A 16,871-nucleotide genomic window follows, 5' to 3' on the forward strand; every position below is an offset into this window, starting at 1 on the left:
CTCTTTGACTAGTTTCCATCCGTTGCTTCTTGTCCTGCTTTCAGGTGCTCTGGAGAACAGCTTGTTTTTAAGAGGGAGCTGGAAGGGAGGTGCCCAAGGCTCCGATTGGAACGGCTGCTTCTCCCGGGACGCCCCCCCCCCGCTTTCCCCAGCAACCCCAGTTCATCGTCCCAGTTGGCTTTCGGCGTGTGCGCGCTCGCGAGAGAGATTCGCCAGTGGGCGGGGAGATGGGTGGGGGTTCCCTAGCCGGGACGGGAATCCGTCCCGCGTCCCGCGTCCCGCCAGCCGCAGCCGTCCTTGGTTCTGGAAAGCGAGATGGGCCGACGGAAAGTGGTGCTTTGCAGCTGGCTGGGCGTCGCGGGGCTCCTGGCGTTTTTCCTGTCGGGTTTCTTAGCGGGTAAGCGCGGGGCTCCCCTTCCCACCGGCGCTTTGAGGCAGCGGGAGGCGTAGGACGGGCGCAAGGGGGGGTCTGTCTGGATCGGAGCGCGCTTGCGACGATCCCGGAGGCTTCCGCGCACCTGATGGGAGCGCTGACTTGGACCCGGAGACTTCGCCTTACCTTTGTACGCGGGGGCTGGATTTCTACCGGCCCTTTTGCCCGGCTGACCCCCCCCCCTCTCCCTCCCTCCCCAACGGGCTGTCCAGCTTGGCGAACGAACGGGGGTCGGGTGTGATGGGTGCGGAGGTGTGCGCTGGGGGTCTCCGGCAGCCGCGATTCCGCCGTCAAAGTTGGGTGAGAGCAGCTGGGAAATTAAAATGGAAAGTCGGCATAAAAGTGAACGTCCCGCTTGGATGGAAAAAAAAAAAAAGCGAGCTTTTATCTTTCAGATTAAAAACAAAAGAAAACACTGAAGCATTTTGGTCATCAATGAAAGCCATACATTTAAAACAACAACAACAACAACAACAACAACAACAACAACAACAACAACAACAACAACAACAACAAAGGTAGCACGGAGACAACCCGGGTTCAAAGTTCCACTCAGCCAGAAAAACTAGAAAGCTTTTCCGCAGCCGAATTTATGCCCCGGAACCATCCAGTCAAGAGTCATCACCAGAGTCCGGTTTTTAAGACAAAAAATATTGGACAAACAATTCACTCGGACAACTAAATAGTGTGTGTGTGTGGGGGGGGGTCCCCTGCTTGAGCAGGGGGTTGGACTAGAAGACCTCTAAGGTCCCCTCCAACTCTGTTCTTCTGTTGTCTCCCACAGCCACTACTCTCAGTGTCCTCACAGGCAGGCTGGCAGCACGATTTGGGCCACCACGTTTTAAGATGGAAGTCCGTAGGCTCAGAGAGGCCCTTCGCACATGCTCGCTTGCCCTCTTTCCCAAGACTCAGGCTAGGCATCCTGAACAGATTCTGGGTCTTGCTTCAACTTCTGGCAATTTAGTTGTTAGTTGCGAAGTCACGTCCGACCCATCGCGACCCCATGGACAACGTTCTTCCAGGCCTTCCTGTCCTCTACCACCTTCAAATGCAAATCCATCACACTCCAGAATTTGACAGCCATTTCCCACCCCCCACCCCGCCCCCAAGAACCTGTCCCCTTCATGGAATTATGGATGGCATCGGTGAGTTCCATATGAGAAGTTCTGAACAAACTTGTTGAACAAGTGAAACAAGATATCTACAGTTTTTCAATTCTTCCAGTTTCCTGTAATTTAATATTAATGGTCTTTATCTGGTCAGCTCTTAAGTTTGTTCCGGATAATCAAATGTTGATAGCTTTTTGTAATCAACACCCGTGGCTTCTACGTTTTTTACACCTGAAAGTTCGTTTGAAGAGTTGGTTATTGTGAAGAAAACTAAGAGAAAGGGCTGTTGTTGTTTTCTTAAAATGTATAGCTTTCATTGATGACCAAAATACTTCAGTGTTTTGTTTTGTTTTTTTAATCTGAAAGATAAAAGCTCACCTTTTTTTAATCCAAGCGGAACGTTCATTTTTATTCCAACTTTCCATTTTAATTTCCCAGCTGCTGTCACCCAAACAAGCCGGGTGGGTGTGCAGAGCCTGTTAGTCCTCCCAAAAGCAAACTAACCAAATTTAAAATTTCCTGAACTTGCTCATGTTGTGGCCATGATAACCTCGATGAACTCAACTGTTCCTCGTCCTTTTTTTTCTTTCCTTTTCTTCCCATGGGGTGAAAATTGTGGGAAAAAAGGTAGCCCGGACTTACAAACGTTGCTTAAGCTGAATGTTATGTAACTTTTCTGGTTCACCCAAAATAACAATTAATTTCAAAGCACAAAGAAAGCTTGCATAGAGTGTAAGTGAGGCAATGAAAGGTGGCAACTTTCTTTCCTTAGCAAGTGGGACAGAGACATCATGTTATGCCAGTTCTCTGAGTCAATCATCCTTCTTCTTCTTTTTTTTCTTCTTTTTTTTTCAGGCACACTTTAAATTGCTCTGGCTCTGTTTCAAGGTTTTGTGTAACTCTCTATTCATCTCACAGCAGTGCTGTAGAATTGGCTGCCCCAAAGAGTTTGGTCAACTTTGGGGACTGGAGGTGCTGTACAAATTGGGATGGGAAGACCCATGTTGCAGGAGGCCTTAATTTCCTATCCATGTAACGAGGGATTTTCCTCATATTCCACTTACTGCAGGACAAACGTGCCCTGCTACAGGTAGTCCTCAACTTATGACCGCAACTGAGAGCAGAATTTCTTTTGCACTAGCAAGTCACATTTTTACCGCCTTTTTTTTTTTTGGACATGGTTCTTAGGTGAATCCCTGTAGTTGTTACATGCCTGTTGACTCTAGCTTCCCCCATTGCCTTTGCATGTCAGTAGCTGGCTGGGAAGTTTTTTCTCTCCCGTGTCATATCCAAACTTACCTCTCTGGAATACACTTCCTCCCTCCCGTGCATCCAGCTCCTTACTACATTCTATTACAACATTTGAAAGTTGCCAAGTTTGAGATACACCACAGAGCATGTGGTCGGTGAGATGGCCAGCTCTGCTCCGCTCCAGTTGGTCATGCTCAATTCCTGAAGTAACACAATGGAAGGAACTGGGTATGTCTACTGTAATGAAAAGAAGGGTGAGGGGTGACATGATAGCAGTCTTCCAATATCTCAGGGGCTGCCCCAAAGAAGAGGGAGTCAAGCTATTCTCCAAAGCACCTGAAGGCAGGACAAGAAGCAATGGATGGAAACTAACCAAGGAGAGAAGCAACCTAGAACTAAGGAGAAATATTCTGACAGTTAGAACAATTATTCAGTGGAACAACCTGCCTCCAGAAGTTGTGAATGCTCCAACACTGGAGGTTTTTAAGAACAGATTGGACAACCATCCATCTGAAATGGTATTGGGTGTCCTGCTTAAGCAGGGAGGTGGACTAGTCCAGGGCTTTTCAACCTTTTCACCCATTGTACCTCTTTTAGGTAAAGGTAAAGGTTCCCCCGCACATGCGTGCTAGTCATTTCCGACTCTAGGGGCCGGTGCTCATCTCCGTTTCAAAGCTGAAGAGCCAGCGCTTGTCCGAGGACTTCTCCGTGGTCATGTGGCCAGCATGACTAGACGCCAAAGGCACACGGAACGCTGTTACCTTCCCACCGTAGTGGTCCCTATTTTTATACTTGCATTCTTACGTGCTTTCGAACTGCTAGGTTGGCAGAAGCTGGGACGAGTAACAGGCGCTCACTCTGCTACGCGGCACTCGGGATTCGACCTGCCAAACTGCCGACCTTCTGATTGACAAGCTCAGCGTCCTAATCCACTGAGCCACGTGGCAATATCCAAGTACCACCAGTCGCCTAGCAAGGTGTCAAAAACCTGATGACCCAAAAAAAAGAAAAGGAAAAAAGTGATAAAGTACAGGTAGTCCTCAATGTACAACAGTTCGCTTAGTGACTGTTCGAAGTTACAATGGCATTGAACAAAGTGACTTACGACCATTTTTCACACTTATGACTGTTGCAGCATCCCCAGGGTCTTGTGATTTACATTCAGAAAAGGAGAGAGGGGAAAAATAGCTGTAAAGAAATAATCTGTTTGAGTTAAAGCTGAGTTGAGCAAATAGTAAGCTGTATGTAGTTTCTCCAAAGAGTTTGCAAAGTGTACCTTTCCTACCAAGGTGAGCTTTCATTGCCATTTTTAATCCCCACTGAACTCTCCAACCGAAATAAGCCAAAGCAAATGGCAGATTAAGTCTTAACAGTTTCCTTTCCCTCCTGAAATAATTCTTGGAGATGTTACTTCCTTGCCCTTCTTCCCCAGCAAATAAATTTTCCAGATGTTGCAATCTAATCAAGAGAAACTTTACTCCTTTATTAAAAAAAAAAGCCGCCCTCACGATGCTGTTACTCTGGCCAGACTCCAGTAGCAAAACATTCTGCAATTATTTCCTTGCTGCAATTTTGTCTAGGTAGGCACATCGGTGGAATCACATCTGTTGCAATCCTGGTGACAGAAATGCAAAAGATCAGTTGCCATCCTGGTGACAGAAATGCAATGCAATTTGCACTTGCTTGTTATTTGCTTGTTTGTATCCTGTCTTTTATTATTTTGACAAATAACCCAAGGCATGGAACGTATATAATACTGCTTCCACCTATTTTCCCCACAACAACCCTGGGAGGTGGGTTGGAATGAGAGAGAGGGATTGGCCCAAAGTCACCCAGCTGGCTTGCATGGCTAAGGCGAGACTAGAATTCACCGGCTTTCTAGCCTTTACTTTACTTTTTACTTTTTTTTACTTTTATTAAATTTGTATACCGCCCTTCTCCCGAAGGACTCAGGGCGGTGAACAGGGCATATATAAATAACAAATACAAAAATTAAAAAGGAATTAAACCAGTGCCCAGTTAAAAAAAATACAATAACAATAAAAGACCCATTAAAAACCCTAACGTCCCCCATCAGGCCAGACCAGCTAGTTCAAATAAGTGGGTCTTCAGACCGTGCCGGAAGGAGCGAAGGTCCGATGACATCCGGAGCTCAACCGGCAGTTGGTTCCATAGCGCCGGAGCGCCCACAGAGAAGGCCCTCGCCCTGGGGGCCACCAGTCGACATTCCCTGACCGGAGGCACCCTGAGGAGGCCCTCTCTGTGGTAACGCACAGGGCGGAGGGGAGTTGACGCCGGCAGCAGGTGGTCCTCGAGGTACCCCAGACCCATGCCATGTAAGGACTTGAAGATCATAACCAAAACCTTGAATCTCACCCGGAAGACAACTGGTAGCCTGATGCCTTAATCACTAGAACAAGAACAAAGTGTCTCTTTCCCCCAAATTCTCCGTTAAAAGAAAACACTAATCTTATGACTATCACTGAGTGTTGTATCTCATGACTTATGATGATTGTATTTTATGAGTATGATCATAAGATCAACTTGTTGCTTGTATGTATGCTGAGAGCTTATGCACCGGAGACAGATTTCTTGTTTGTCCAGTCACACTTGGCCAATAACGAATTGAATTCTATTCTGTTCTTTTTGTGTAAATATTTTATTAATTTTTTTTTAACATAACATAAATAATTATAAAGCAGAATGTTGTCTGGGTAACATTTATAAAACAGTCCTTAACAATTGAATTCTATAATCTATGTTCCATATTTTAATTTCATTTGATTTCCCCTTTCCCCAACATATCTTTCTTTGCAAAACATTAAATTAAGACAGTTCTGTTTGCATAACAACAGTTAAATATATAGTTTCAGTATTCCTGTGTATCGTTTTAGTTGCCTTATCATAAACCCTGTCACCATATTTATTTCAGCTTATTTCTCCCCCCAAATTCTAAATACTTTTACCAGTAACAATCTTTTTTAGCACTTAACTATATTTACATTGGTGGATTTCATTCTGGTTTTTTTCCATGCAAACCCTCTCATGCTTTTAGAATTCCCAATCAATAAGTAAAAAATAAATAAAAAGAAACAATAACAACAACAACAAAAAGAGAACAGCTTGTTTCTCCCTCTAAATTCTAAATGTTCTTACAAATAACAATCATTTCAACATTGTATTTCTCCTAATTTAATATATATTTATTCCTTCAATTTCTCATTCTTTTTAACCATAGCTAAGAATGTATTTAAGGGACGCGGTGGCTCAGTGGGTTAGGACGCTGAGCTTGTTGATCTGAAGGTCGGCAGTTTGGCGGGTCAAATCCCGAGTGCCGTGTAACAGAGTTGAGCGCCTGTTACTCGTCCCAGCTTCTGCCAACCTAGCAGTTCGAAAGCATGTAAAAATGCAAGTAGAAAAATAGGGATCACTACGGTGGGAAGGTAACAGCGTTCCGTGCGCCTTTGGCGTCTAGTCATGCCAGCCACATGACCACGGAGATGTCCTCGGACAAGCGCTGGCTCTTCGGCTTTGAAACGGAGATGAGCACCGCCCCCTAGAGTCGGAAACGACTAGCACGCATGTGCGGGGGAACCTTTACCTTTTACCTTAAGAATGTATTTAGTCTATTTAAACTTTGAACATTCCATTCAATAATTCTAATCATCTAATCCTTTAAATCTCATTCAAACACATTTTTTTATATTTTCCTTATCATCACATTTAAGTAGGTAAAACGTTTGCTTTTGTTTACATCAATTCAATTCAGAAGAATAGAAAAAACAAAAAAAAACAAAGAGAAAAAAACAAAAACAATTATATTGATTTGGAGGAAGAAAAAGAAGAAAAATTTTCCCTCTAGGAGTAGTATATTAAAGTTTTCCCATTTCTTAGCTATATTCAAACAAATGTTTCTTTCTGAAATATTCTTTCTGAAATATTCCATCTTTTTCCTGCTGTTTCATCATCATTTGTTTCCCTACAGGGAATTTTTTCTCATTCTCTTCCTTATCTTCAAAGTTGTTTCCCATTTGGATTAAATCATAACTCTTTATTTTATATGATTCCATATTCAAATTTCCATCCTCAAAATTATATTTAATCATCTCTGTTATATTTTCCTGAGAACATTCTTGGAGTGAAATTAATTTGAAAATAAGTTGATTCATGCACTCAAAGTTCTTCTGCATTTCGTTGTAGTTTAAAGTCAATGTCCTTTGAAATTTTTGCTGCTTATCATGTTTCCTTTTGTGAAATGAGCGGTTTATAAGGTTCCTTTAAGTCTCTATATTCAGAGGTTCTTTGAGTCATCTCTACTGTATTTTGAGAGATTTCTTGGAGTGAAATTAGGTTGGAAATAAGTTGATTCATGTTTTCAAAGTTGTTGTGAATTTCTATGTAGTTTAAAGTCATTGTCCTTTGGAATTGTTGTCACTCATCGCATGTTTCCTTTTGTAGAGTATTCATTGCTTCAGCTGTGTTATGCAATTTGTTTAAACAGATGCATTCAAAGCTTTAAAGTTCAAAGAGGAAAAAGAAAAGAAAAGAAAGAAAAGAAAAGAAAAGAAAAGAAAAGAAAAGAAAAGAAAAGAAAAGAAAAGAAAATTCTCCTCCACCAGCAGGGGTCAGCATTAATTATTGGGGAGAAATAAAAAATCTATGTCCTCTTTTTCTTTTTTTCAGGTTGGTTGGTGAAAACCTTCATTGAGCCACATGGCACCAGTCAGATCTTTGCAAGTGTAAGAAGAGAACTTTTTTCAGAAATGAAGGCAGAAAATATCCAGGGCTTTCTACAGTAAGTCTGCCCTTTTGACCACCTGCAGCTGTGTTTTATTATTATTAATGTTGTTGTTATTATTATTATTATTATTATTATTATTATTATTATTATTATTATTATTATTCTATAGGTTTTGGAAAACAATCTGGGGTGGGCTGATCATGCGTTCATATATACACACAGATACTTTTTCTGATATATATAGAGAGAGAGAAAGAGAGAGAGACAGAGAGAGAGAGAGAGACAGAGAGACAGAGAGACAGAGAGATAGATATATGGATATGGATATGGATAGAGAGATAGATAAATAGGCTACTGCTAAGTTTGTAAGCCGCCCTGAGTCTTCGGAGAAGGGCGGGATATAAATGGAATAAAAATAAAAAAATATAAATAGATAGATAGATAGATAGATAGATAGATAGATAGATAGATAGATAGATAGATGATAGATTACACACACACACACACACACACACAGAGAGAGAGAGAGAGACATAGAGATACAGATAGAGATACAGATAGATACAGTATGTATATATAATGGTTATAAGTTGACAACTTACATAAACACACACAAACATACACATACATATACACATAAATTACTGTATACATATACATGTAATTCCTTACAGCAGTTCGTTTAGTGACTGTTCAAAGTTATATCACTGAAAAAAGTGATTTATGACTGGTTTTTCACAATTAACAACTATTGCAGCATCTCCATGGTTACGTGATCAAAACTCAGGCACTTGGCAACTGACTCATATTTATGACGGTTGCAGTGAGCTGGGATGATGTGATCCTCTGTGCTTCCACCCTGAGATGGCTTTTCCTTCTTCTAGCTCCTTCACCAGCTTCCCACATGTGGCCGGAACAGAGCAGAACCTCCGGTTGGCCAGGCAGATCCAGACTCAGTGGAAGGCGTTTGGCTTGGACACAGCAGAACTGGTTCACTACGACGTCCTCCTTTCTTACCCAAATCAAAGCTCTCCCAACTATGTTTCCATTACTGATGATGGCGGGAAAGAGGTAGGGCAAAGCAGGTTGTGCCTTCTCCTCTGAGGGAGCCCCCAGGGGAAAAAACTGGATGGAAGTCTGTGGGGCAGCAACACCTAAGATTCCTCTAGAACAGGGGTCTTCAAACTTGCTCCCTTTATTATGACTTATGGACTTCAAGTCCCAGAATTCCACAGCCAGCGTGCCTGGCTGAGGAATTCTGGGAGTTGAAGTCCACAAGTCATAAAAGGGCCAAGTTTGAGGCCCTTTTATAAGTTATGGACTTCAACTCCCAGAACTCCTCAGCCAGCGTGCCTGGATGAAAAAGTCTGGGAGTTGAAGTCCACAAGTCATAAAATGGCCAAGTTTGAAGACCCCTGCTCTAGAAAGACAATTAGGTTGGGGTGACTTTTTTGTTGGGTACGGTGGGCCAAAATAAGCTTTTCAAAACAGATATTAAGCATCATTGTATATCCTACTGTCAAGGTGTGAAATTAAGCATTATATAGAATGCCTAGGAAAACTATAGGTTGCCAAAATGAGACGTCAAAGTATGAAACGCTTAATATTTCACATGAGGCCATTCTGTGCAATGCCAAAAGGCAAACTTACAAAGTCTAAAATGCTCCAGCTAAAATGCCATTGTAGCCTTCTTTGTTGCAACATTCTGATACTTCAGCAAAAAAGGAGAAGCATTCTTTTACATGGCAGTTATAAAAGGGACGCGGTGGCTCAGTGGGTTAGGATGCTGAGCTTGTCGATCAGAAGGTCGGCAGTTTGGCGGGTCGAATCCCGAGTGCTGTGTAACAGAGTGAGCGCCTGTCACTCGTCCCAGCTTCTGCCAACCTAGCAGTTTGAAAGCATGTAAAAATGCAAGTAGAAAAATAGGGACCACTACGGTGGGAAGGTAACAGTGTTCCGTGTGCCTTTGGTGTCTAGTCATGCTGGCCACATGACCATGGAGGCGTCCTCAGACAAGTGGTGGCTCTTCGGCTTTGAAACAGAGATGAGCACCAGCCCCTAGAGTCTGAAACGACTAGCACGCATGTGCGAGGGAACATTTACCTTTACCTTATAACCAATTGGAAAGTAAATCTGAACTGCAGATATGTCTTCTGACTTCATCGCTTCTGAGCAGATGTCTGTGATGTATGTGAAATTTGAAAATCAAAATAGGAACCTTCAAAAGAATTGTAATTCTAGGAGCCTGCCAAGTCTGCAGCCTAACCGGGTTGTCCTTTCAGCTTTCTAATGAAACTTCTTCTGACATTTTCTTGGTGACTAGATTTTCAACACGTCATTGTTTGAGCCCCCGCCTGAAGGTTATGCAAATATTTCTGGAGTGCTGCCACCTTATAATGCTTTTTCAGCACAGGGCGAGCCACTGGTAAGCGTTAGATGACATTTATTTAATATTTAATATAAAAATGAATTTGATATGGTAATGATAACAATTCGGCTGGTGTGAATTTTTTGGTGTGTATGTGAAAATTGTGTGGACAGTTTGGCTTTGTGGCTGCCACAAAGAAGAGAGGTCAACTTATTTTCCAAAGGACCAGAAGATAAAACAAGAAACAATGGATGGAAACTAATCAAGGAGAGAAGCAGCCTAGAAATAAGGAGAAATGTCAGGACCCAGCCCACGTCTTAGGAAGACAAAACTCTTGGAGCCAAATCTTAGTCCAAAAGGAATCTTTACTATGACATGCTTGGTTGTAGGAATACAAGACAGGACTTAATATTGTTCTACAAACTAAACCCTTATAAAGAGTTCCCGGTTCAATGCCCCCTTAACCCCATTTGGTCAGTCCCCCATCATTTACCTCGTATCATCCCTCTCGTGGGAAAAAGGAACTTAGGATCTTTTATGTTTATTGCTCTCTTCCATGACACAAGCCAGATGCTCCTACCCTAACCCCCCCTTTTGTTCCCCCAGTTCAAAAGGCTTCTCTTTTCCTTTGAAATGCCTAATACAGGCTCAATGCACATTCATTCCCTCCTCCTCGGGAGATGGCAGAATCCATGGAATAATGTTTTAAACATACATTTATGAATATGATATAAATGGATTCTGACAAGAAACTTCCTAACAGTGAGGACAATTAACCGGTGGGACAGCTTGTCTTCAAATGTTGTGGGTGCTTCATCACTTGAGGCTTTTGAGAAGAGCTCTATTCTGATTGATTGAGTGATTGAAATCTATTACAGTGGTACCTTGGTACTTGACTGCTTTGAAACTCAAATTTGATACCCAATGCATTTTGACACAAAACTTTTGTCCTGGTACTCATCGTTTGTCAGAACTTGTCAGCCTGGGTTGCTTTGTGACTAGCTACAGTATATTATTCTTTATGGGGAAAATTTGTTTGGTACTCATTGATTTTGGTACTTATCGTGCCTCCCGGAAACAAATAATGATGAGTACCAAGGTACCACTGTACCTAGAGATGTGATGCTGGCTACAGGCTTGGCTGGTTTTGAAAAGGAGCTGGACAGTTTTGTGGAAATCATAGGGGTCAGTGACCACTCTGAGAAAAAGCTTATGCGCTTATGAAAAAAAAAAGCAGAAGCTGTCAATCAAACCAAAGCATTTGCTTGGATACTATATTTGGGCTGAAAATCACCAGACAGAACTAGAATACAATAGTGAGTGCAGTTATTTGGGCTGCCATCTTGATTTCTGCAGCCTGTGTTTGGTAACATCACTTTCTCCTCAGTATGCAATAGGTAGAAGCTGTTTCCAAGAAAGTAAAAATTATCTCATTTCTCCTCTTCTTTTGAGTACCTCCATGTTTGGTTTCTGAACGGAGGTGGTGATCTGCGTTAAACTTATTTGACCAGTTGTTGGCATATCGATTCCTTGCAAATCACATATCCCTTTCTTAAAGCACTGTGGCCAGGAATTCCACATGACATTAATGCCTTTTATGCAATAAAGACCTTTGCATGAAGCCTAATCTTCCTGCTTAGTTCCACAGAAAATATTCTGTTGGTGTACTATTGGGGCCACGTGTGGGAGATGTGAAACGGGAAGTAAACTTTCAGAGGAGAACAAGGATGCTAAAAGCAAAGAAAGTATCATGAACAAAACCATGGTCTGGGACACACAAGACAATTACAGCAAGAACGGTCCATAGTCCAGAGCAGGAGACAGGTTTAAGCAGAACATTGGGTCCTAGCAACAGCACTTAGCACTTAGACTTAGTTTACAGTACTTTACAGCCCACTCTAAGCGGTTTACAGAGTCAGTCTATTGCCCCTAACAATCTGGGTCCTCATTTTACCAACCTTGGAAAATGAAATGCTCGGTCAACCTTGAGCAGGTCAGGACTGAAGGAATCGAACTCTGGTCATATGAGCAGAGTTAGCCTGCAATACTGCATTTTAACCACTAGGCCAGCACAGCCCTGAACATCAGGCATGGTAAAACCTACTCAGCCTTAGCTAAGCTTTGCAAAGTCAGCAGAAAAGAACTTCATGAGAACATGGATATGTCCATGAAGATATGTCAGGGGTACTTGGTTGAGTGAGAAGACCAAAAGTTTCAATAGCATTCCCTATTGCTGTCAAGAAAGTACATGGATAGGTCAACAAAATGGTCGGGAATTTATTTTACTTTAAATAAATAAATAAATAAATAAATAAATAAATAAATAAATAAATAAATAAATTAAAATAAATAAATTAAAATAAATAAATAAACCTTTATTGTCAAAGTACAACATGTGTACATTGAGATTAGCTGAGCCTCCCCCCCCTTGCTCTCTCCCCCCAACACACAGTGACAACAAACCCTCCATCCCACCACACTATGTGAACCAACTACACCACACACCGGCCTCCCAAGTCAATTCTGCATAAGATTATGTCCCATTTAAAAGCCTAACAGCCCATGGATAAAAGCTATTTTTCAGCCTGTTGGTACGGCTGGCTATATTCCTATATCTCCTACCGGATGGTAGGAGAGTAAAGAGATACCGTCCAGGGTTTGAGTCATCCCTGAGAATCTTCCTCACTCTTCCAAGGCAACGAGCCCTGGCGAGGTCATCCAGTGGTGTCAGGGAACAGCCCACAATGTCTTGTGCTGTGCTCACTACCCTCTGTAATACTTTCCTATCCGCGGCTGTCAGACCAGCATACCAAACCACAATACCATACGAGAGGACGCTCTCTATAGTAGACCAGTAAAAGAGGGTCATTAGCTGTTGTTCTACCCTGTTCTTCCGCAAGACCCTAAGAAAGTGAAGCCTCTGTTGGGCCTTTATACTGAAGAGTCAGACGTTCAGCAAAACGGATTGGACAAGATGTCACAGGGGTGAACCACAATTTTTTTTTTCTTTAGCACTGGATTCTATGGTGGGGGGGGACTTCTTACAGCAGACGAATCCCCTCCCTATTTCAGGCCAGATGCTGTGCATAGCTTCTTCTCAGAATATAGAACTACTCAAAAATAGTTGCAATTCCTAATGAAATCATCCTTCCACTAGACCAGGGGTAGGCAACCTTGGCTCTTTCTTGGCTCAGCTTGGAAACCTCTCCCTTTCCCCCTCAGCATGGCTGGCTCAGGAATTCTGGGAGTTGAAGTCCACGAGTCATAAAAGAGCCCAGGTTGCCTACCCCTGCCTTCTCCCTTCCTCTTCAGCCTTTCAGCCTTTTGATATTTGACTTTGAATTTGGGATACATCTAAGGCTTTAGGGTATGCCAAAGCATATGGACTGGAATCTGGAAAAGTAGCTGCTGTGTATTGCTGGGATTAGTTCTTCCAGTAGCATCTGTTAGGGCAGGGGTCTGCAGCCTGGACAACCTTAAGACTTGTGGACTTCAGCTCCCAGAATTCCGGGAGATGAAGTTCACAAGTCTTAAAGTTGTCAAGGTTGGCGACCCCTGTGTTAGGGGACGCATCAACATCTGAAAAATGGAAGGTGAAGCATTGCAATCAAAGCCCTCCTCTTGTTGCAGGTGTTAGTGACTTGGTCCACACGCACGTACAAGAAGTGGAGTTTTGATGTTGACATTGCAGCTGGCAGCTGGCAGATTTATGCCTGCCCCTAAAAAGAAGCATGAATTCTACCTAGCTTGTGTGTTTTGGTGCTTGTACTCGGGAGTGGATAGTTTCCATCTTCAAGCTTGGCTGATGAAGACGAGTCATCTGTGGAGGTTCTCAGTCATCCATGGTTGTTCCAAAGGTGCTTTCAAAATGGCCACTGGTCTTTCTTGGAGACATTTCACTTCTCATCTAAGAAGCTTCTTCAGTTCTAACTAAGCAGTGGGGAATGGAAAGGATTTATAGTATTTGCATTTAGCCAGGCATTAACACACCCAGGGTCATTGAAACCATCTGGTATTAATGAAGATAAAGTCATCATCTTTCTCTGAAGATGAGTTTTCTCGGGAGACCACAACACTCAACATTCTGTTGTGACTTTCTACGTGTGTCTATGGGGACCGCTTAAATGTCCTGTAAATAAAGATGTTTGCTTTGTCATGTTGCCAACTTTTAATAAACCATTTCAACTAAAAAAAAATGAGATAGGAGGCCTGAAGGAGGAATCAAATGGGCGTTGATGGAGATATTTGCAGTTGTGATACAGTTCTCTATATAAGTGAAACAGATTCCATGTGTAGTAGTGCATTAAATAAAATTAAGCCCCCCAAATGCTGTTTTTGTTTCCATCCTAAAAAGGCCGATCTGGTGTATGTCAATTATGGACGCACAGAAGATTTTTTCAAGTTAGAGAGAGAAATGGGAATAAACTGTACAGGAAGGATTCTCATTGCTCGATACGGGAAAATATTCAGAGGAAACAAAGTAAGTTATCAGCATCTTTATGGTTTTTCTCAGTGACAATACCACCAAGAGAGATATTTTAATGTCTTTAGTAGGGCTTTGTTTCAATACTGCACATCTGTTTTTTAAAAAAGGAAACGATCCAAAGTGAATACCAATTAATTAATTTGACACGGAATTTTTGAAAATATGTATGGTGCAAGCCTCAAAAATAGTTCAGTCGTTTGTGGTGGAATGTTTGGTGAGAATTCAGTTGGTGTTTTACAAATCATGGGAGCCAAGCCATTATGTTAAGCCAGACATGTCAAACACAAGGCCCGGGGGCCGGATACGGCCAGCGAAGTGGTTTCATGTGGCCCGCGAAGCCATCCTGGAAACAGTGAGGGAACAGCCCCCACTGCCTTGGCACTTGCCCCGGTCCCATCTTCTTCTGCCAGAGACCCTCAGATCTGTCCCACTCCTGCCCAGGCCCCCATAGGCACCCTTGATGCGAACGATGTAGAGCTGGCCACGCCCACCCAGTAGGTCATATACACTCTAGCCACGCCCAGCCAGTAGGCCACACCCACCTGGCTCCCTGAGGGCAACTGCAATGCTGATGTGGCCCTGAATGAAATTGAGTTTGACACCCCTGTGTTAAGCTGTAGTAGAGGCAAATTGTTCTAAGGACATTGGTTTAGCACGTAGTCCAGACTAATGCTATTCTGATTACCCGTTGGTGGTTGGGCTGCCTGTACGAGGACACCGAACCTAACCTGAATTTCTTATTTGTGGACTTGATGTCAGCTCACCTGTCTAACAGGTTTTTCCTGCTATACATGCACAGAAACACACAGAGGGAGAGGGAGGGAGGAAAAGAGAGGGAAAAGGAGGAGGAGAGGGAGAGGGAGGGACAGAGGGAGGGAAAGAGGAGAAGGAGAGAGGGAGGGAGAGATACGGAGAGGGAGAGAGGGAAAGGGAGAAGGAGAGGGAGGATGGACGGACGGACAGATGGAGGGAGGGAGGGAAAGAGGGAGAGAGGGAGGGAGGGAGAGAGAGAGAGGGAAGGAGGGATGGAGGGTGAAAGGAAGAGGAAGGGAGAGATGGAGAGGGACAGGGATAGGGGGAAATAGGAGAGGGAGAGAGAGAGAGAGAGGGAGAGGGAGGGAGGGAGGGAGGGAGAGAGAGAGAGAGAGAGAGAGAGAGAGAGAGAGAGAGAGAGAGAGAGAGAGAGAGAGAGAGAGAGAGAGAGAGAGAGAGAGAGAGAGAGAGAGACTCAACTCTGGCCTAAGAACCCAGCTATATTTCATCTCTTTTCTTGATTTCCTCTTACAGCACAAGTTGGCCCTTTGTGGTCCCATTGAGTGCATTGCAGTAGTCCAGATTAGAGGACTGGGCCCAGTTAGGCTACAAAAGGGATTTGTGCAAAGGCCTTCAGAAGAGGACGCTGTGAATCTAGGGATAGTTAACACCCAGTCTGAAGAGGTGCTGGCAAATATTCACCAACAGCTGGGTTGCTACATTCTGGATTAACTGAAGGTTCAAAGGCAGCTCCATGTAGGGTGTATTATAGTAGTCTAGACCCATGACCAGGGGTAGGCAACTTTGGCTCTTTTATGACTCGTGGACTTCAACTCCCAGAATTCCTAAGCCAGCCACGCTGAGGGGAAAGGGAGAGGTTTCCAAGCTGAGCCATGCTGGCTCAGGAATTCTGGCAGTTGAAGCCCACGAGTCATAAAAGAGCCAAGGTTGCCTACCCCTGCCCATGACAATCAAGGCATGAGCTATTTTGTTGGAGTAAATACGGGAAGGCCTCCAATTCATGCACACCAACCCTTGGGATCCATCTTAATCCCATTAATGCCACTCCCGAAACTCAAGGGAACACAAGAGCATTTTGCTTCTTAACCGTTGATTTCTCTGCAGGTTAAAAACGCCATCTTGGCAGGAGCAAAGGGAATTATCCTTTACTCCGATCCTGCAGATTATTGTGCACCTGGGGTCAAACCCTACCCAGATGGCTGGAATCTCCCTGGACAAGGAGTTCAGCGTGGAAATGTGTTAAATCTAAATGGCGCAGGAGACCCCCTCACTCCAGGCTATCCAGCCAAAGGTTAGTCTCCATAGGCCCACCTATGACACCCTTTGGGAAGGAAAGACCAGAGCTTGTTGAGGTCACGTTTGCTTTCCATATACAGGCAGTCCTCGACTTATGGCCACAACTAAACCCAATGTTTCTGTTGCTAAGGGAAACACTTGTTTAAGTGAGTTTGGCCCCACTTTACTTCTTTTCTTGCCACCGTCACTAAGGGAGCGGCTGCAGTAAATCTGGCTTCCCCTTTGAGTTTGCTTGTCAGAAGGTCGCAGAAGGGGATCACTTGACCCCAGGATCATGCAACCGTCATAAATAGGAACTAGTTGCCAGGCATCTGAACTTTGATCACTTGACCATGGGGATGCTGCAATGGTCATTAAGTGTGAAAAAAAGGTCATAATTCCCTCATTTCAGTGCCGTTGTAACTTCGAGCGGT

General features: G+C 43.5%; 1 protein-coding gene across 2 annotated transcripts in view; it reads left to right on the plus strand.

Annotated features, from left to right (window-relative positions):
* The first annotated feature begins 237 nt into the window (after nucleotides 1–237).
* Nucleotides 238–16,871, plus strand: part of LOC310640031 (N-acetylated-alpha-linked acidic dipeptidase 2-like) — a 49,106-nt gene continuing 32,472 nt past the window's right edge. For both annotated transcript variants that reach the window (XM_083362113.1, XM_083362114.1), the window contains exons 1-6: nucleotides 238–397; nucleotides 7,477–7,588; nucleotides 8,419–8,605; nucleotides 9,858–9,959; nucleotides 14,257–14,382; nucleotides 16,267–16,453. In XM_083362113.1, the coding sequence (XP_083218239.1) occupies nucleotides 316–397; nucleotides 7,477–7,588; nucleotides 8,419–8,605; nucleotides 9,858–9,959; nucleotides 14,257–14,382; nucleotides 16,267–16,453 (796 nt within the window). In that variant the 5' untranslated portion in view covers nucleotides 238–315. The remainder of the gene's footprint in view (nucleotides 398–7,476; nucleotides 7,589–8,418; nucleotides 8,606–9,857; nucleotides 9,960–14,256; nucleotides 14,383–16,266; nucleotides 16,454–16,871) is intronic.

Source organism: Vipera ursinii (genome assembly GCF_947247035.1).
Source record: "Vipera ursinii genome assembly, chromosome: 4".
In the NCBI taxonomy this organism is placed as follows: domain Eukaryota; kingdom Metazoa; phylum Chordata; class Lepidosauria; order Squamata; family Viperidae; genus Vipera; species Vipera ursinii.